General features: G+C 31.5%; 2 protein-coding genes across 2 annotated transcripts; one reads left to right on the top strand and one right to left on the bottom strand.

The window, feature by feature from the left end:
• Positions 1-498: 498 nt before the first annotated feature.
• Positions 499-5,589, bottom strand: LOTGIDRAFT_235125 (hypothetical protein; the record flags this gene model as incomplete). The annotated part of the gene is made up of 7 exons (XM_009064062.1): positions 499-857; positions 1,251-1,415; positions 1,769-1,969; positions 2,143-2,472; positions 2,939-3,107; positions 3,401-3,534; positions 5,460-5,589. The coding sequence occupies 7 exons, from the start codon at positions 5,587-5,589 to the stop codon at positions 499-501; spliced, it is 1,488 nt and encodes a 495-aa protein (XP_009062310.1).
• A 364-nt stretch (positions 5,590-5,953) lies between these two features.
• LOTGIDRAFT_194456 (hypothetical protein) lies at positions 5,954-22,263 on the top strand. Its single transcript, XM_009064061.1, has 24 exons — positions 5,954-6,169; positions 6,921-7,034; positions 7,497-7,597; positions 7,960-8,076; positions 8,534-8,706; positions 9,648-9,741; positions 10,025-10,193; positions 10,375-10,601; positions 10,834-11,000; positions 11,465-11,710; positions 12,094-12,204; positions 12,593-12,784; positions 13,170-13,258; positions 13,523-13,639; positions 14,109-14,222; positions 14,715-14,862; positions 15,654-15,749; positions 16,775-16,912; positions 17,820-17,992; positions 18,182-18,437; positions 19,671-19,803; positions 19,998-20,111; positions 20,509-20,662; positions 21,654-22,263. Exons 2-24 carry the CDS (start codon positions 6,982-6,984, stop codon positions 21,748-21,750), a joined length of 3,279 nt encoding a protein of 1,092 aa, XP_009062309.1. The 5' UTR covers positions 5,954-6,169; positions 6,921-6,981; the 3' UTR covers positions 21,751-22,263.
• Positions 22,264-22,469: the final 206 nt, after the last annotated feature.

The raw sequence follows: 22,469 nt of genomic DNA, 5'->3' as shown, positions 1-22,469 counted from the left end.
ACTATACAGACTCAACAAGTCATTTAAGTCATCTAAATTATTCAAGGGGGGAGGGGAATTTGTCCCTGGCTCCCTTCTAGCTCATCAACACTTTTTAGTACTAAATATATTGTTCTGTTAAAATGCGTAGTAGGCTGAAACAACCATTTAAAAGGGACAGGTACACCATTTTAGGAGGTTGAATTTAGTCTTGAATATTTGTAAATAGTCTTCAGAAATACTAAAAATGTATGAAAATCGTATAATTCCTTCAAAAATATATCTCAAACTAGGAATTTTACTCACTATTTCTATAGATGTCTTTTCTATATATGAAAGACGAGTCATCATTTTAACTTTCAAACATGGATAATTCTGGATACACATTGATTTGGAGGCTCAAATTTCAACGTTGAGCTGTGAACACTATTACTGATTGACTTAGCTAAAAAATACCCGTTTCTGAGACTAAGGTATGAACGAACGAATGAGGCACCTGTCCCTTTAAGTCTGGTTTCCTTAATAACAATCTAAAGATTTGAATATATTGAAAAACAACAAATCTTGTAAAAATACATTCTCCTCTAGTTCTTTGTGAAACGGTATTGTCCCAGAAAAATTGTCCACATTGATATAATTAATTTCTGGGTTGAAACCACACATACAAATTCTCCCCTGTCCATATTGTTTGGTAACCATGGCAACATGATTTTGAGCATCATTATACTTGGCCAGTATTTGATCTGAAGTTTCAGTATTAAATGAGTAATAAGTATCACGATAACACAGGGGAATTTTTTGAGCAAAATTTTTACCACCGAGTTCAACTTCTATCAACTTCAGTCCACCACCATCGTCTAAGTTGTTGTTGGTTTTAGCTAAAAACATAACAAAAAAGAGTGAAATAATTATGAAATTGGTTTTAGCTGAAAAACACCGGCACCAGTTTCTGGTAAAAAATATACCATACTATTAGAGGGATGATATTTGTTTTTACCTGAAACTGGTGTGTCCTGTAGCTATATGTATCTATCTATATTCAATAAAATAATTAGACTTAAAAACCTCACGAGTAAACATTACCCAAATCATGTCACACTTAATTTCTAATACAACCAACAAGTGGCAATAGTCTTATTCTCAATGATACATCTTGGCTAAATTTAATTGTAGGGGAATCGCATGTCAAATTTTAATTCTGAAAAGTATACAGATGTCTTAAATTAACCTCTATCAGATGGCAATACAAATATTCCTTAAATGGCCCTTACCAACAAACTGTTGTGTGATGGGAAATACTGATGAACTTTGACCCATAGTCAATAACCTTCCACCATTATTAACAAATGATTTTAAACTATCGCTTGATTTCAACCAATCAGATTCTTCAGAATTATCACTAATAACAACCAGTTTACAATAAGTCTGCCAATCATCTACAAATATAAACAGAATTATTTTGATTTTAAGAGGTATAAATAAACCAAGTACTACAATCCAAACTGAAAAACAAACCCGAAATCCAAAATAACAATTTGGCGAAAAATTGGTAGAAGCTTATGATAACTTATTGAAAAGTGGTATACATACTTACGATTAATATACTTCCTAATATGGAAATTCACTAGCTGCTACTAATGGAATGCTCAACTATTATTTTGAATTTCGAGTTCTGTTCTGAAGTTTGGATCGTTAGAACTTGGATAATCTATATATTTTCATTTATGATTGATATACTTTTATTTTGTATCTCTAACATTAGTATCGGTACTTATTTCTGATAACTTACCATTTTGTATATCGTGTAAATTAAGATATTTAACGGTATATTGAGTCGTATCTATTAAAGATAAAAATATTTCCATCAATAACAAACTACTCGAGGTTTTATCATGTCCACCATTTCTTATTATGTAGATCACATGACTTGGTATTGGTCGTAAACTATAATAGGTACTGTTATTTTCTATTATTTCTTCACTACCTTCACCTGCAAAATAATAATAAAAAAAATAACTAAGAAATTAAGAACAGAGTGTCAAACATCTGAAATAAGCCATCATCCCCTGATGCTTGACAACCACATCTTTGACATGAACTCATTTAATATTTTCTTTCTTTCCCTCCATCAAAAATTATAATAAAAAATATGAATTTACTTACATTTTAATCTGAAGTTCCAGTTATCTTTGAATTCTAAAATTTCAGCCTTAAAATGTTTTTTATCTCTGAGAGAATTCACCATAATTTGTTGTCCAGGTTGAAATAGATGATGTTCACAAAACTCAGAAAACAATTCAGATTGTCTCTTCTTCAAATTCTCTTCTAAATTGAAACAGATCTGAGCGAAAAGTTTCTCTCTGCTGACATATTTCCCATGCAGTTCACATCTGATGCTGGTTGCTAAGCGACTGAGTCCTGGTTCTCCCCAAATATCAGAATTCACATTTAAACCAATTCCTAGAATGGCCAGGTGTTTTAAGGGAATAGATCCTGCAATTTAAAACAAAAGATTATCAACTGGACATTTTTGATAATAAATTACTAAATATTTCCATTTAAATATTTTCATGTGTTTATCTAAGGTCTTTTGCGATAGTGATATTTACGTCATTAAACGTCATTTAGTAGAAACACAGGAACAACAGACGTCTGATTGAAAATTCGAATAGTGAAAATTGATGCTATCAGTGTTCCTTAAACACATAAAATTTCTAGAAACTTCTTTACAAAGGAAATACATGGACTAAATACAAAATGTACTGCTGGTGTTTATGTATTTGAACTGGGCCTGGATGAGTCCAAATATCTTTGCTTGAGAATAACTATTAGTTACTTATTATTATCTTCTCTTTTTCTATTTTATTATAAAAGATCATCAAGATCAGATCCTGAGTATCTACTGATAGACCTGTCTTACATTCTACCCCTTTCAAAACAAAAACTCTTTCGTACTTACCATCAATATCAAACATAACCTCTTCTAATAAAAAGCCAGCCAGTTTGTGTCCTCGTATCCACAAATCATTCGGGTATTTAGTTTTAACATTATCAATACCAAGATCTTTAACAGCCTTGAGAACAGCTAACGAGGCTGCTACTTCTGTTGTAAATCTTGAGATATAGCCCTGAACAATTAGAAAAATATAGTTAATAATCTTCCATATCAGAGTTCAATTTTTATTGAGTCCATTATATTGTACAAACTGTTCTAAACCAATCAGGGTAAACACAATCTCTTGATTAAAAATTAACAAACCAATCACCATCAGAGCATATAAAAGTCACAATCAAAATTCCTTTTTCCTTCTTCACAATAATTAAAATTCTGTAGCCTGTATTATCCAGGCTGTAAATCCGCAATTTGGTACCCTTTCTTTCAGGGATGTTTTTAAACGATTGTTTTTTTATAATATATTACCTGTTCTAACTTTGTCTTGTGTAAAATAATAGAGACAAATATATTTCCAGTATGAAGGGCACTCCATTTATTATTTTTAGCTCCTCTAGCATTGGTTTGAACCTCAGCCATTATGGCAGTCCCATGGTCAGAACCTAGAACATACAAATTACCTAATAAAATACAAAACTGGATACAAATTGTCTTTATGATATAGCATCTTGGAATAACATAATTCATGGTCACAGGTTAGATTTGTTCACCATGATAAGATAAGGGTATGTCTGATCTATGTCTGAAGATGAACGGTCTGAAGTAATACCTGAAAAAATTGTTAGCATAAATGTTAAAAAACGGCCCAAGTCATCTCGTTTTACGGTACATAAGAACACTTTATGGATAGTCTACTCTTTTGTTTGATTTTAACAACGTTTCAATTCACATACAGGAATCTTTATCAAGCTTTAAATACTGATTTATGTTTGATAAGAATTTATCTATTAGGTATTGTTGTATGTTTGATAAAGATTCCTGTATTTGAATTGAAACTTTGCTAAATTTAAACAAAAGAGTAGACATACTATCCATAATCAATAATAATAATATTAATTGAAATATAAAAGACATGAGATGAAAAACTCTTCTATTAACAAAAAAACAATGTAAAACACATTTGACAATTTGAGGACAAGTTTCAATAAATTCTGTAAAGGGAATGGATGGATATTAAACAATATCTATACCATTGCTAAAAATTCATATCTAAAACTTTTATAAAACGTAATTATATCAAATTCATACTATGTATTCAGAATTTGACATATTTTAGTAGACCACCTGATTAAAATTTGAATTTTGAATAAATGTAAACTAGGTAAGACGTCATGAATATTCTAAATAATGTCTTTACTGTTGTTTTATCTGGTCACATGATTATGTTAATGTGAAGTTTATAAAACAACCTTGACTGTAATTTGAGAGGTAGAAAAATACGATAAGGGGAAAACTGTCAATAAGAAATTTGTGTCTTTTACAATATATCAAACAATTGAAAAAAAAAACACTATTAAAGGGACAGATGCACCATTTTTTTGGCCAATTGTAACTTAGTCTTAGAAACTTAGGAATTTTTTTTAACTAATCCTATCAGTTATAGTTTTCATAGCTAACCGTCGAAATTTCAGCCTTCAAAACCACGTGTGTCTAGAATTATCACGTTTGAATGTGAAAAAAGAAATATAGAAATAGTAAGTAAGTTACTAGTTTGAAGTATTTTTAAAGGAATTTTGTGGTTTTGTACATTTCTAGTACTTCTGAAGACTATTTACATATATTCAAGACTCAATCAATCTCCAAAAATGGAGCACCTGTCACTTCAATCCGAAATGAAAAACATTACAAGTTTGGTTCGAATTAAAAACTATGAAAAGAAAATGTTGAAGTTATTCTCTCTGAGATAATACTGTCAGTCAAGAAATAGGGGACTATAATTAAGGGGGTTTTGTTCAACTATTTATTGCAGAGCTAAATGTAGAGCAATAATATGCATTCCTGTACAATAATCTTAAATAATCTTATATACAATACAATACGACAACTTAGATCAAAAAGTATTTCTTTTGAGCACAATCCAGTCCCGTCATTAGGGTGGGGTCCGTGGGGGCTGGGCCCCAGAAGGTGAGAATTAAGCCCCAGCAAAACCTTCTTTAGTTCAACAGAGATTGATTCATTAAAGTTTCTTTGTACAAAATCAAAAAGATATAGATTTTGATATGTTTTTGGCACCTCAAAATTGTCAGAAATGAGTTCTCTGGGCCTTTAAGTCTTCAAATTTTCTAAGTACAAAATCTGAGCCCCTGCACCCATTGATTCCTGGCAACGAGGCTAGCAATCCCTCCATCTTATCAGCCATTTTACAGTTCTAGTCAGACATGCCTGGTGACATTAATGTCACATTTTATATTGGCATACCCCTCTGTTAATTTTTTTGTGCTGATATGCTTATTCCTGTTTATATAATTAGTAATTCTATAAATCATGCCCCTCCCCCTCCAAAAATAAAACCAAAATCCCCACTTACCATTCAAGCCCAGTTCTTTAGCATCATCCATTGTTGTAGTTGTGCATTCTTTATAAAATAATTTCTTGCCAATTTCACAAGCTTTATTCAGTTGTTGAAAATTGTCTACACCAAACGACATGTCGGCCATTGTGGTAAGTTATATATAGGGAAGTGAACAGCAAGTGACAGTTGATATAAATCACGTTTTTAAACTCATCTTTTAATGTTCATTCGTCTTCTTTTTTACAACTTGACCTTCTAAACACTATTTTGTTTACAAGCTGTGTACATTTTTTAGCATCATAATTAAATACGCAAATCAAATCACATAGTTTCTATTATCTGAATTCACGGTCAATCAAAATAAAATATCACACAGGGAATTGAAAAATTCATTTTTTGTATAAAAACTATTCAGAAATTTTACAGGAAGTATTTTTTCGTTTCGTTTTTGTTCTAACCGGAAGTGATAAATCTGTACTAAATTTTCGCGGGAATTGATTTGTTTATTTCCGCGAAATCGAAGACATAGTTGATGTAATTTCTATTTATGTAATGAAATCTAACTGATTTATTTAACTAACCTTTACAGTTTGCGTAGTTGGGCATTTATTTTGATTCACGATATCGTTATTATTGCTGTTCATTTCAAATTTTACAACTGCCTTGCGACTGAGTTGTTTCACCCCATGGCCCGTGAATGGTTTCCTCTTAATTATGAGCTTAGGGTACGTCAAGAACCATAGTTTAATATAATGACATAAACTCATATTTTGTTTATTTTTAACAAAAACTTAATGTTATATAGGAATAATAAGTCATGTTGTGTAGGCTTACTCTACACTACTCTACAGTCAGTGGTCTCCAAATCAATTACATTAATAATTCATCCCTATTTTCTCAAATAGATGCTGTTAATTCCTTTTACTGAAATGACATCAAATAATTGATCAAAGATTAACAGGTTTTTGATTAGTTTATTATAAGTTAATTAGGAGAGGAAACCAGGATTAAAAAAGGGGGAACCACTACATACACAACCTCAAATCACCCCACAATTTAATCATCATCTCTTAGTTAATATGAACAATATGGTCGTAATTCAATGATTATTTACTTAATTGGAGTCCATGATTATAAGTAGGTACAGTAGAGCCAACCATATCAGCATCCGCTGGAAGCGAACATCAATTTGTCATCTACCTACCAACCAACCAAAATAGCAGGGAGTCTGAATTTATGGGAAGGCTTACACTTATTGTCTTATGCCAATTATTTAGCTTTGACCTTGTACGAAAATAAAGGAAAGGGTTTTGGCAAAGGGTTTCTTGTTGTGTAGGGCATGAAGCAGTCAGTATACAGGTTTGCCAAATCTTGGATAAAGTAAGAAGTTTAAAAACTCTTAATAAAACTTGATTAACAGTTGTAATATTACTAAGTTATACTGTCAAAGTTTATATCATTCATTTTTTTTCCCAGAAATATCAATTGGGATGAATGATTAGAATTGATAACACTAAGTTTAATTTAAATACACACCATGGATAAAAGAAAACCACAGGGAAGTAATTCTACACCAGCCAAGAAAGGGAAGTAAGTAGAACTTGGTAAAATCTTGAGCCTTATTAAATACAGTCCTATCTAATAAATGATCTTTGTTGTGTTATATGCAAAAACTTGAAAAATCAGATGATACTGAAGAGTATCCAAGTGCTGCTGAAGAGATGAAAACAAATACTATTAACTTGAGTAGGAAATACTACTAGGGATACTAGCTGAAAAAGTCCAGTTGTCTTTAGATTCTTTATCAAACTTAGGTTGGACCACTGAATGAATTGGTTCAGAACATGTTTGTAGATCTCGGCCAGATTGCAGACATTAAATAAAAACAACAATTAGACACTGTTGAAATCATACAGAGATGACTTACTCTAGTCTTCTTTTGTAAAGTCTCAATAATGGGTAGAAAATATTTATGATTAATTTTGAAAATTTTGTAATGAATCTGACTTACCCCATGTTGACTGAAAAATTGGTAAATTATTCTTCTCTTAGATTTGATGATGATGATGAAGATCCGTCTGTATTTGAAGCTGAACTGGCCATGATGGAATCTATTGATGCTGATATAACAGCTGATTCTCACGAACTTGTTGGTAGGAACATTTTCATATTAAACAAGTTGATGTCATGAAGTAACATAATTTCTCTTATCTAAAGAAAAAATTTTATGGAATTATTTTCATTTGTGAAATTGTTAACTCTTGATCAATTTTAAATTGAATTGCAAATGTGGCTTTTTTGACAAACAATTTGTGATGGAATGCCACTTAAATTAGACCCTGATGACAGGGGAGTTTATTAAACTAAACTTTGAAGACAATCTCGTCTCAAACTGACCTCAATATATCAACAGAAATTTTGATAACTATTCAAAGTGCAACGTTTTGTTTGATAATAGTGTCTTACAAGATTATGTTCATTCTTGACTTTGTTAAAAAGTAATATTGAATTACAGGTCAAGGTCCAGAATCTCAGAAGACCAGTTCTAAATGGTCACGTCCATCACCACCTAAAATAAACTCTAAAACAGATAAACTGGTATTTCAACAGATAGAAGTTGATGTTTATATTGGTATGTAGTAAGGGTTTTCTTATTTGTATTTGTTTTTTTTTTTAAACATCTGGTCCCATTAGCCCACATGGTGCAGAAAACTAGGACGTAAAACTCCATTCATTTCATTTTATTTCAAACAGCTGGGGTATTATTGTTGAAACTTGATTTAAGATGATTTTAGAGTTTTAAACATCTGATTGGTCAATAACTAAAATCAATTAAAACTTCTCAATCCACTTAAATTACTGTATTTCTTCAAATGTAGATTTTAATTTCGTTAATTTTTTTGACTGTTAGGCCCCATGATTTCTCAAGACTTTGTTATTGATTACACTACAAGTCTGAACTGTAGTGAACTCCTCAAACAAGAAGTATCATCAGGTGTTTCCTAAACAGTAAGGATGGTCTGCTGGATATGTGTTATTTTGTATATTGAGCATCCAAACTACCTCCTGGTATATGAATTTAATTGCAGGTAAACATATAGAGGGAATGCCTGGTGCCAAGGTTGGTCCAGTACCTATTATTAGAATGTATGGTATTACAATGGAAGGGAATAGTGTATTAACTCATATTCATGGTTTTCATCCTTATTTCTACGTCCCAGCTCAGCCTGATTTTAAACCTGAACACTGTGGTAAATTTAAGGTAGAATTTTATTATATTTTTTGCCAACAATTATATGGTAGTCTGACACTGACATTAAAAATTATTTTTGATGAAAAAAGTGTTCATTCTTAAAGATGGGTATCCTTACTTTTCAATGTCAAATGAAGCAAACTATTTGATTAATTGGTGTTCTAATGAATTATCATGTATTCTTAATCATATCATTATGTTCTTATTGCATATAATTGAAGGTTTTAACCAATCATAAATGTCCATGTATGCACAGTCTGGATAAACAAAGAAAGACTTTTTGATCTTTCTTGATCGGTCACTCATTGGAATTCTGCTGGCAATTCTCATTTAATTTAGCTAGTTATGAATTAATTATAGACAAGTGAGACAAACTGGTATTTTCCAAGTCATTAGAACACCTCTACTTTCTATTTATATAAGTATTAGCATTTTCATTTTCATAAATGAAAATAAGGGAACCCATCTTTAAGGTCTACAATGCAGATATGAAAATAAGGGAACCCATCTTTAAGGTCTACAATGCAGATATGAAAATAAGGGAACCCATCTTTAAGGTCTACAATGTAGATATGAAAATAAGGGAACCCATCTTTAAGGTCTACAATGCAGATATGAAAATAAGGGAACCCATCTTTAAGGTCTACAATGTAGATATGAAAATAAGGGAACCCATCTTTAAGGTATACAATGTAGAAATTGTGTCTCTATGAGTTGATCTCTAAATTCATAAATCTCTTTCCTAGTACTCAAGATCTACAAAGCTGATGTACATGATGTAAGAACCTCTCTTAAGAACTATAAATGGGATTTCTACTCAAATCTTTTTCAAGATGGAAGAGCCAAATTGATAATTATCAAGGCTGTCCCCAGGCAGACAAGACAGAAAAAGGAAATGCATATATTAAGCTATATAAAAACTTGTTTGAAATATATTATTATTATTATAGAATGTTCTAGATAACTGTGTTATTAAAGATCTTAGATCTAATAAAGAAGGTATTGTAGAAGCAGTCATGGCTGTAGAATATGTTCAGAGAGAAAGTAAGTTATTATTTGGAGAAAAGATTTGGTGGAAAGTCCTGGAAAGCTTACTTTAAACTCGCCAGACATGGCACTGGCATATATTAGAGAGCTTGTACCCATGACATATTATCACCTCATTGTGATATAGTATATACCCCTAGGAAGTAGTTGTTATCAAATTATATCACACAATATTAACATCTATATACTTTAATTTATATGATGTTTTATTTACACTCAGTATTCAAAGAGTTTAGGAACTTTCCAAGTATGCCTGATAATGACCCATTGTCAATTTTAGGTATTTATGGTTACCATGGCAACAGAAAATTACCATTCCTGAAAATAACTATGGCATTACCTAGATTGATAGCGCCAGCTAAACGTCTGTTAGAACAAGGTTTTCAGTGCCCTGGTTATCCTACTCACGGCTATCAAGCCTATGAGAGTAATATAGATTTTGAAATAAGGTATGAAATGAAATAAATGAAGTTTTACATCCTACTTTTCTGCACCTTGTGGTCTAATGAAGACGGGCAACGCCATGCAGGGTACAATGAGGGAAATTTTGCCAGGACAGTGGCATTAGCCTGCTCTTTTTTGATGTCCAAATAGCTAGTGAATTGAAAAAGTTATGATTAAAATTTTCAGATTTATGGTTGATGCCCATGTAGTAGGATGTAACTGGGTTGAAATGCCTGCTGGGAAATACACATTACGTGATAAAAACTCTAAAGATCGCCCCTTCACGTCCCGTTGTCAGATAGAATTAGATGTATCATGGGAAGAGTTTATATCTCATCCTGCCGAGGGAGAATGGTCTGTCGTGGCTCCGTTTAGAATTCTCAGTTTTGATATTGAATGTGCTGGAAGAAAGGGTATGTAGTTTACTAGATTAGATAAGATCAATCAAGTTTTCATTTGCCCTGGACACTGTATCTTGCCTTTACACATTTACTTGTACAACTAGACTAATTAGGAAAGATAACTTTGTCACAAGGCTGTCACTCGCTGATCTGTGGTGGGGTTGTCCTGCAATGTTTAAACCTGTTAGCAGCTAGTATGTAATCGTCAATCTAGTATAAAGTTTTGATTGTGTTTTATCTGTAGGTATATTCCCAGAGGCTGAAAAAGATCAAGTTATTCAGATAGCTAATATGGTACAAAGACAAGGTGATCCAGACCCATTCATTAGAAATATCTTTACGTTAAATTCGTGTTCACCTGTTGTAGGGTCACAGGTCATGTCGTTTGACAAAGAGTCAGACGTCTTACAGGTCAGTAGGTGGTCAATTTATAAACATTATCTATCACCTTGTTTTCAAGAGGACAATTTTCAATACAAAAGAGTAAACTAATGCCACTGTTTTGGCAAAATTTCCCTAATTGCACACTGCATGACTTGAGACACAAAAGCAAATCTGTAAACGCTGTAAAAATGCAAACAATGAGTTTGAGAGTAATAATCTAGATAAGATTTTAAAATTTCCATCCTTCACTTGTTAATAATTCTGGCTATCTATAAAAAAGTTACAGGAAAATACAGATATTTCAGACTTATTGTCTTCGTACATTCGCTGATATTTCCAATGATTAATCTTATGAAAATTGAAATCAGCTTCACAATAGTACTGTTTGAGGCACTTTTGGTTGAAATTTCTTGGAGGGAAGGTTGTTGCTATACAGAGTTTAATATAAAAAATGTTTCTATTTTTTAATTCTTTGTTTTATTTTTTTCTAGAAATGGGCTGAGTTTGTACGAGAAGTTGATCCTGATATAATAACAGGTTATAATATACAGAACTTTGATTTTCCCTACTTGATTAATCGTGCTGCTCATCTGAAAGTGAGAGATTTCACGTTTTTAGGTCGTATTAAAGATAAACAGTCTATTATTAAAGAAATGACGATACAATCCAAACAGATGGGAAAACGAGAGAATAAAGTCATCAATATTGAAGGCAGAGTACAGTTTGATTTACTTCAGGTAAGTTCTACTTCTTAATTATTACATAAAGTTAATTATAAAGGATAGATATTTCTAGTATTGCTCTCTATAAAACTAGTATTTCACAACTCATCTACTATACTAGAGCTTGTTCTATTTATGATGATTTCCTAGTTAGAGGTCGAGTATTAACTTTGAAATTACTGAAACAAAGTTACTTGACCCACAAACTTCATGTAGGAAATTTTATGATCGTTATAGAGAACTCCTTGATAAATACAATAAATCTGTTTCTGGCATTTTGGCTGATTTGTTTGATCAGGCATGTATTGTATGGTGGTGTATCTATATAGAAGTGACAAGTGTTGCACGCGTGTTTTCTATACACCTGAAATTTTTTACATTTTGATATTATATTATAGATTTTATTACGTGATTATAAGTTAAGATCCTATACACTGAATGCTGTTTCATTCCATTTTCTACACGAACAGAAAGAAGATGTTCAACATTCTATCATTACTGATTTACAGGTTCATTATTTCTTTTCTCTTGAATTAATTTCTTACTTTTAAAAAAAACACAAAAGGAAAAGAATATATTATGGTTTATCTCTGTTAATTACTGCTATCTTTCTTTTCCCCTTGCTATATTCGTATGTTAACCCCTAGGGTTGGGCGATATATGATAGTTATCATGATATAGTGTTCAATCTTTGTCCAGATAAAATCATCTATGCAATTTTAACAAGTAACTTTGTTCTTTTTTCTTAAATTTAAAATTTTAACATACAAAAACATCATTTTGTTTCATTAACCAGTGAAAAACCATGTTTGAAATATTGTGATATCTACTTAAATTAATATTGCCAGCCTCATGTACCCCTTCTTTTATTTCACCTGATAATTATTATAATTTTAGAAAGGTAATGAACAGACTAGACGTAGATTAGCTGTATATTGTTTAAAAGATGCTATATTACCGTTAAGACTACTGGGTAAATTGATGTGTGTTATAAACTATATGGAAATGGCACGTGTAACAGGTGTTTCTATGGGTTGTTTACTCTCTAGAGGACAACAGATTAAAGTTGTCTCCCAGTTACTTAGAAAGGTTTGTTATTTTTAACATTTTATTGTCTTAAAGACCTTTTAAAGGGACAGATTCAATATTTCCGGGGTTTATTTGGGCCTTGAATATATGTAAATAGTCTTCAGCAGTAGTAGCAAAAACCTTTCTTCAAACACCAGCTTGATATAAAACTTATGTCTTTTTAACCTATTTCTTATGGTTCACAACTACCCAGATTGTAAAGAGATTTTCTAAAAAAAAAAATTATGTGTATCACGGACACTGATAGCATCAATTTAAACTATTCTAATTTTCAATCAGGCGTCTGTGGTTCCTGTAATTCCACTAAATTAAGGGTTTGATGATGATCCTAATTGCAAGGTTTTGTTTTATCACATATATTAAAGATTTTATTGACTATCTGTAGGCTAAAGAACAAGATTTAATTCTACCAGTCCATAAAGTAGATACAGGAGATGAATATGAAGGAGCTACTGTTATAGAACCTGATAAAGGGTAATTTATGTATTCTTTTGTTAGTTAATAACATTGTTTACACCATTGCACATTGCAAGGAATTGTCTGGCCACATCAGTCAAATAAGGTGTAAAATATTAGGGTTCAGCTAGTAAAATATATATTAGTTTCTCCTGTATCAATTTAAATTTACCACTTAAATTAATGAACTGTATATTTTTACATTCCATATATTTTTCAATGCCCTTTGATAATTTGAATGTATGGGTTAATTTTTGTAAATTTTCTGATTGTGTTTTTCAGATATTATTCTATGCCTATAGCTACCTTGGATTTCGCCTCTCTGTATCCTAGTATCATGATGGCCCACAATCTCTGTTATACCTCTCTACTTAATACTAATACTATACAGAAAGAGGGGTAAGATATTATTTTATTCAACTTGGGCCTTGTGGATACCTCAGTCTCCTAGACCAGTGATTCCCAACCTTTTTCAGTCAGGAGCAATCGTCCAGACCTTTCACATTCCCAAAAAATTGTTTCATCCATATTTCCAGCATGTGATGATGTTAGGTGCTCTCTCAACTCAAAATAAATTCTTCTCCTACACAAGTTGGCCACACCCCTGACACCCTAGTCCCATACCCCCAGGAGGTGAAAACACCCTTGGTTGGGAACCGGGGTCCTAGACAGTTGACCAAGCTTTTTTTTGTTACAGAATCAAACTGATTGAAATAACATTCTATAGTAATTAATTATTGTTATCTTCACAATGTCAAGCTATTACAACCTTCAGCTTATACCTTGACAGCAATAGTCACCTGTCTTGTATTACCTCAGTTTATAAATGTAGTTATTTGATTGGGTTTGTCTCTGAATTGTCTTTCAGATTGACAGCTGACCAGTATATTAAAACACCATCAGGAAACTATTTCTGTAAATCAACTGTTAGAAAAGGTTTACTTCCAGAAATATTAGAATCTCTTCTTGGCGCTAGAAAAAAGTGAGTTATGATCCACTGTGTTAGAGAGTTTAAGGGATTGTAAAGAGATTTGTAAAGTTTTTATGTGTATCAAACCGTTTATTGCTTATATTCGCATCATTCCAACTTTTTGTCAGAAGTCTGTGGTTCCTGTAATTATAGGAAGGATTAGTTATAGTGGAATTGTAAGACTCACAGACATCTGATTGAATATTGAAATGGTGTAATTCAGTGTTATCAGTGTCCCATTACATATACAAGTCTAAAAACTTCTCTGCATTCCTTTTAACCTCATGATGATGTTTGTCTCAATTGTGAAAAGCAGCTCTGAAGGTAGATCAATGACAAGAGGATTGACAGAGGACTAGCTGATATAAAGTATCCTCATGAACCTGTTATTCTTTTATGAGACATTTAGCTTCTAATATCAGACAATTCCGGCAAATATTCCCAAATCAACATCCTTCAAGATTAACTACTGAAATAAAATATTGAACCTGAATTCTTTTTCAGAGCTAAGGCAGATTTAAAGAAAGAAACAGATCCGTTTAAAAAACAAGTGTTAGATGGTCGTCAGTTGGCATTAAAGATTAGTGCTAATTCTGTTTATGGTTTTACAGGAGCTCAAGTTGGTAAACTACCTTGTTTAGAAATATCTCAGGTCAGTTTATAAATTTGATTGTTTTAACGTAAAGTTAAAGTTAAATTCTCTATTTTTCAGATCAGAAGAGCAGTTCAAATATCCAAAAATCGGATTTTAACTGATGAAAATTTTGTATTTATAACCATGTATGATATTGTCTATATATTGTCTATATATTGTCTATATTAATGTTGAATATATTTGGTAAAAGTATTTGTGTTATGTATTCTGTGATGTGTGTTGTATATTTGTGTGATATATTTGTGTGTTGTATATTTGTGTGTTGTATATTTATGTGTTGTATATTTATGTGTTGTATATTTGTGTGATATATTTGTGTGTTGTATATTTTTTAGAGTGTAACAGTGTTTGGTACAAGTATTTGTGTGTTGTATATATGTGTGTTGTATATATGTGTTATAATTGTGTTGTATATTTTTAGAGTGTAACAGTGTTTGGTAGAAGTATTTGTGTGTTGTATATATGTGTATTGTATATATGTGTTATTGTGTTGTATATTTTTAGAGTGTAACAGCGTTTGGTAGAAGTATTTGTGTATTGTATATATGTGTTATAATTGTGTTGTATATTTTTAGAGTGTAACAGTGTTTGGTAGAAGTATTTGTGTATTGTATATATGTGTTATAATTGTGTTGTATATTTTTAGAGTGTAACAGTGTTTGGTAGAAGTATTTGTGTATTGTATATATGTGTTATAATTGTGTTGTATATTTTTAGAGTGTAACAGTGTTTGGTAGAAGTATTTGTGTATTGTATATATGTGTTATAATTGTGTTGTATATTTTTAGAGTGTAACAGCGTTTGGTAGAAGTATGATAGAACAAACTAAACAATATGTAGAAGAACATTATACTATAGAGAATGGATATAAACATAACGCTAAGGTAGGGTATAGTTGATTTTATAATAGATTAGAACTTTCTTCAACCTTACACAAGAATATCTTGACAGATAATTTTGCTTGTGAGACTTGAAATATTCAGCAAAATCCTTCAATTAAACGGCATGAATATTACAGAGTTCAGATATAACTAGGTTGTTTATTAATACTGGGCCTAGTTTCTGATAATCTACAGTGTCTCACACACAACATATTTCACTTTCTTATTTTGAATTAAAAACGTTAATTATCAACTAGGTGATAATTTAACAAATTTTTGATTAAAAACTTTTTAAGTACATATAACCAGTCTCCATCTTGTAAAGAACGGTGGAAAAAGTTTTTTTAAATCAAAAGTACAGGAATTATCACCTTATTTTCACCGATGTGAAATATATAGTATGAGAGCCACTGTAATAATTAAGGAAGTGTACACAGGTTTTTTTCTGTTTATACATCGATAAACTGAAAAAATGTTCAGGTCCTTCCTTATAATTAAATCAACTCGAATACTTGTTTAAATATTTATCTAAAATAGCAACAAACTAAGGCACAAAATTGGCGCATAAATACCTAATATTTTAACATAGTGTTAATGAACTGATACTAACAATAGAGATGTCCAAGAGAACAGCTAATCAGCAATAAGTTGGTGACCTATTTATAGTCTACTGCTTGAAAGTTGACGGAGCGGCCACATTTAAAGTTCAATTATTGAAAGATGAGATTGATATAAGTCCAAAAATCATGATTTTGTTGATATTAAGAGTATGCACATTCGAGGGAATTCGGAAAATACCGTAATCATTCCGTGAAGTGTGACGGCTCTGGTGACCTTCGAAGGAACGACATCGACGCTGTGTAGTGGCCACGTCAATCAAACTCAATGATAAAAATAGATATAAACTGGATTCATGTGACCGCTGTTATCCAATCAAATTGCGTGATACCAGTTAAACGGAATCGTGATTTAATTATTCCCAGTTGCCTTTAAACTGTCCATTGTAACATTGTATTATTATATTAAAGGTTATCTATGGTGATACAGATTCTGTAATGTGTAGATTTGGAGTAGAAACTGTAGCTGAAGCCATGGAACTAGGAACAGAAGCGGCTCAACTCATCTCTGAAAAATTCATTAAACCAATAAAATTAGAATTTGAAAAGGTAGGTTATATTATGAAATAATAAGACAAGTTAATTTGAAACAAGTTTATTTTTGACCAATAGTTTTAAGATTTATTATTTTTTGACCAATAGTTATCTGGGGTTTGTTTGTAGGGTAATGCTAAGGTTAACTTTATATTTTTATATTGGTCTTATTTTTTATATCCATGATCATTGCTTACTATCTAGAACTCTTGAACTATAAAATGTTTTGAGCTGGTGGAAATCAGAAAAATACACCCCCCTCTAGGATGGCAATCATTTTTTATTTATATGGGTCATTGTTCTAAAAAAAAAACTTAGTGATGAAGATCTTTTTTTTTTTTTTAATGTTCTTCTGGTGGATGGGGAGGTTCACTCAAACATAAGTGGGGTAAGAATTCACAATAATAGTTAATTGTGTCAGTCAGTGGATTAAATAATTTCATGTAAATGATATTTTATGCTACGTTTCGACGTGTTTTGGGGAAAACACCTTGAAACATTGCATTGAACTTTAACCAGTGGATGTTGTTCTATAAATATCTCTATATTGTATTCACAATTGCTAAATGCCATTTAAAGACTGTAAATGATATTTATTATCCCTGGTAATTATCAATAAAAAATCATTAAAGAGAAAGGTAGAACCAGCCTGAAACAAACAATCTTTCTCATGATATAAAGATATTTATTTTCTATGGATCTATCAGAAAGATATACTTAAAAAATTACCCTATATAAAGATGATTCTTTTCAATACGAAATACTTACTCACTAATGATTGATATACTTCCTCATAAGAAAAGTTCATTAACTGCTACTAATGTTTCGCCAATATGTTGTTTAGGACTTCGGGTTTCAGATGGTTAGTACTTGGTTTATTTATTCTTAGTACTTGATATTATAATATTTTGTTTCTATCTAGGTATATTTCCCGTATCTACTGATCAATAAGAAACGTTATGCTGGGCTATATTGGACGAATTCTATTAAACATGATAAGATGGATTGTAAAGGTATTGAAACAGTCAGGAGAGATAACTCTCCACTAGTCGCTAATCTTATTAATGCCTGCCTACAGTTAATTCTTATAGATAGGTAGGGAAATTATTTATTGTTATATCGTTTGGGTTGTGGAGGGAATATTTTAAAAAACGTGCCCAATATGTGTTTGTATGACATACTACCATTCAAGGCTACTTGGACATTATTTAAGGTTTCTAGGGTTGAGTTAAAGGCCTCTGTTAGGTGTAGGTTTATGCTGCCATCGTGATTTTTCCCTTTCAGGAATCCTGAAGGGGCAGTAGAACATGCTAAAGAAACAATTAGTGATTTACTGTGTAATAGAGTTGATATATCACAGTTAGTTATAACTAAAGAATTAACCAAGACAGAGGATGATTATACTGCTAAACAGGCTCATGTAGAACTGGCAAATAGAATGAAGAAACGAGATGCTGGCAGTGCACCACAACTTGGTGATCGAGTACCTTACGTTATCATAGCAGCTCCTAAAAAAACAGCAGCATATCTTAAATCTGAGGTAGGTTAAATAATAGAAGACAAGACTATTATCATTAGGGATCATAAAATGATAGACTGATAACAGCAATTTGCACTCTCAATTGAACTCCCAAAAATGTATTAATGTATATTACAGGATCCTATTTATGTACTACAGAACAATGTCTAAGTAATTGTTGATATTAATGTATATTACAGGATCCTATCTATGTACTACAGAACAATGTTTAAGTAATTGTTGATATTAATGTATATTACAGGATCCTATTTATGTACTACAGAACAATGTTTAAGTAATTGTTGATATTAATGTATATTACAGGATCCTATCTATGTACTAGAGAACAATGTTTAAGTAATTGTTGATATTAATGTATATTACAGGATCCTATTTATATACTAGAGAACAATGTTTAAGTAATTGTTGATATTAATGTATATTACAGGATCCTATCTATGTACTAGAGAACAATGTTTAAGTAATTGTTGATATTAATGTATATTACAGGATCCTATCTATGTGCTAGAGAACAATGTTTAAGTAATTGTTGATATTGATGTATATTACAGGATCCTATCTATGTACTAGAGAACAATGTTTAAGTAATTGTTGATATTAATGTATATTCCAGGATCCTATCTATGTACTAGAGAACAATGTTTAAGTAATTGTTGATATTGATGTATATTACAGGATCCTATCTATGTACTAGAGAACAATGTTTAAGTAATTGTTGATATTGATGTATATTACAGGATCCTATCTATGTACTAGAGAACAATGTTTAAGTAATTGTTGATATTGATGTATATTACAGGATCCTATCTATGTACTAGAGAACAATGTTTATGTAATTGTTGATATTAATGTATATTACAGGATCCTATCTATGTACTAGAGAACAATGTTTATGTAATTGTTGATATTAATGTATATTACAGGATCCTATCTATGTATTAGAGAACAATGTTTAAGTAATTGTTGATATTAATGTATATTACAGGATCCTATCTATGTACTAGAGAACAATGTTTATGTAATTGTTGATATTAATGTATATTACAGGATCCTATCTATGTACTAGAGAACAATGTTTAAGTAATTGTTGATATTAATGTATATTACAGGATCCTATCTATGTACTAGAGAACAATGCTTAAGTAATTGTTGATATTAATGTATATTACAGGATCCTATTTATGTACTACAGAACAATGTTTAAGTAATTGTTGATATTAATGTATATTACAGGATCCTATCTATGTACTAGAGAACAATATACCAATAGATACCCAGTATTATCTAGAGAACCAACTAAGTAAACCATTGTTACGTATTTTTGAACCAATTTTAGGAGAAAAAAGGGCTGAATCTGTTTTATTACGTAAGTAGTACACAACAATCTAACTTGATACATACTGATTAGTTGGAAAGTGGCAATATATGATTTTACCCATGTGAAAAGTTTATTATCTTCTACCAATGTTTCATCAATATGTTGTTTGGATTTTGGGTTTTCTATACAGTTTGTTAGTACTTGGATTTTTTTTAAAATTATTCTGCTATTGGTGATTGTAGGTGGAGATCATACAAGAACTAAGACTGTATTAACCAGTAAACTGGGAGGTTTGGCAGCTTTCACCAAGAAAAAATCAACTTGTCTTGGATGTAAAACACCTCTTGATAAAGACAGTAAGTTTGATAAATTTCACGTTTTATAACCAACTTTTATTTCTATAATATAATATAACTGAGGGATATAAAATGACAAATTTTGTGTGCTACAGGCAGTGCACGTTAAGATCCCTCCACAGTTGGAAATCGAAAAAGAGAAGGGTAATGCGCTGTCCTGGCAAAATTTCTCTCATTTTGTATGGCATTGCCTGTCTTCATTAGCCCACATGGTGCAGAAAAGTAGGACATAAAACTCATTTCATTTCATTTTTACTTGTTAATTATCAAGAATTTAGAGAATTAAAGGTGTATTTCAATAAGGAATAGTAGAATATTATATTACAATTTCATTTAGTAATTAAAGCCCTAAAAAGATATAGAACTGAATGAATATTCTGTTTTAATTTCACTCTAGATATAGCCGTGTGTAAACACTGTCAACATCTAGAGTCTTCTATCTACCAGAAAGAAATACTGCAGTTACAAGCTCTAGAGGAGAAATTCTCCAGATTATGGACTCAGTGTCAGAGATGTCAGGGAAGTTTACATGAAGATGTTTTGTGTACAAGGTGAGTAACAGATACAGCAGGACAGTTGTGTACTATTAACAGATGATTTTTCAAGTTTCAGCATTTCCCAAAGATCTTGATGGAACAAAACCAGCAAGTTAATTTACTCTTAGAATTCTTTCAATATCTTGAGTTGGATTGGTTTTTGGTTGACAGGTTTTATCTTGTTTTACTCTTATCATAAACTAACTTCCAGCTTGGAATTCATTACCAATAGCTATCAAAGAATGTTTTAAACTAGAATCTCAAAACCCATCCTTTTTAATCGTGTCTTAAACTGATCTTTTTATATTATATATTACCTGAATTTTCAATTTTCAAATTTTTGTATCAAACGAGATTGATCACATGTTTTTCCGTAGATATTTGGGCTATATAAATAAAGTATTATTATTTTCATACGCCCACATCTCTCTATGTGGACGTATATTGTCGGCACCCTTGTCCGTCCGTCCGTCAACATTTGCTTGTAAACGCTCTAAAAACTAGATGTTTTGATGAAATCAAATGAAATTCGGTATGTGTATACATATTCATAAAACGAAGATCAAGTTCGTATTTGAGCTATTTTCGACCGTTAGAAGCAGAGTTATTGCCCTTGCCCCAAAATCTTGAATATTTACCATCTGTATGCCGTGGTGGGCGTATATGGCTGTGGTCCACTATCTTTATTAAACACTGTGCTATAGATACAACAAGTTATATTGCCAGGACGTCCAGCTTAAAAAACCCAGTGAATAATTATTTAATTGATCATTCGTTAGATTGGAAGTCAGTAAATTATATAGCCTGTACTGCTATTTTATAATTGTTTATCATTCATCAGTTTTTAACATCTTGGAAATACGAGGTCAGAAATATTTATACCAAAAGAACAAGAGTAGCAACTGATGAAGGTTTACATATCTTAGATACTCGGCAAAACTTTTTGACAATAACTCTGACTGATAGATCAGTGGATAGATTAACCTTGAACCTGTTGATATTTCAGTCGAGATTGTCCTATATTTTATATGAGAAAGAAAGTACAGAAAGATTTAGATGATGAGGAGAAACTGATTCAGAGATTTGGACCAGCTACTTGGTGATATTCCTGATCATTCTGTATTCAAATAATCAGCTTATCAGTATCTTGCTGCCTATTATAGAGGCAGATATACTATCTTGTGAAAATAAGTAACTACAAGAACCCGTTCTATTGAAATCTCTTAATCCCATTAGTGCCATCTCCCCGTTATATTTATCGTGTTGATATTCCTGGTCCCTTTTCAAACCATCAATCCACCATGATACCAATATCAGATGGGGGCAAATATTGTCTTTAACTACAAATATATTGACTCAAAATACGCCTCTGAAATGAAAATAACGTCGCTTACATCAATTACTGCCATTTACGTGTAGAATTTACCTATAACAGATTTGATTTAAAAACAAAGATCTGTTCACCTCAAACTTGTTCTTGAATCTCGAATACATGACTTGTGTTTAAAGTGCTGCATTTGTATTTTTTCATAATTAAATCTAAATAATTGTTTCTGGTTTTTTGTTTTGGTCAGTGTAATAAATAACTCAAGTATGAAATAATGAGTGCAAACTAGAATTATTGAATAAATAAACAAAGTACCAAGGTAGAACCTTTCACGTTAAGCCTTATCTGACCCTACCTTGATCAGTGTGTATGAGTAGTAGTAGTGGTGGTGGTTTTCCCCTCTCCCGGTGTTATTATAATGAATAAAGGTGATATATTAAGGCTTGGAATTGATTATTGCATGTATATACGACAGGATTATGACGGGGTATATTC

The sequence above is a fragment of the Lottia gigantea genome, assembly GCF_000327385.1.
Source record: "Lottia gigantea unplaced genomic scaffold LOTGIsca_60, whole genome shotgun sequence".
NCBI lineage: Eukaryota > Metazoa > Mollusca > Gastropoda > Lottiidae > Lottia > Lottia gigantea.
Note: the sequence above shows the minus strand (reverse complement) of the source record. Positions and strands in the feature narration are given on the sequence as shown.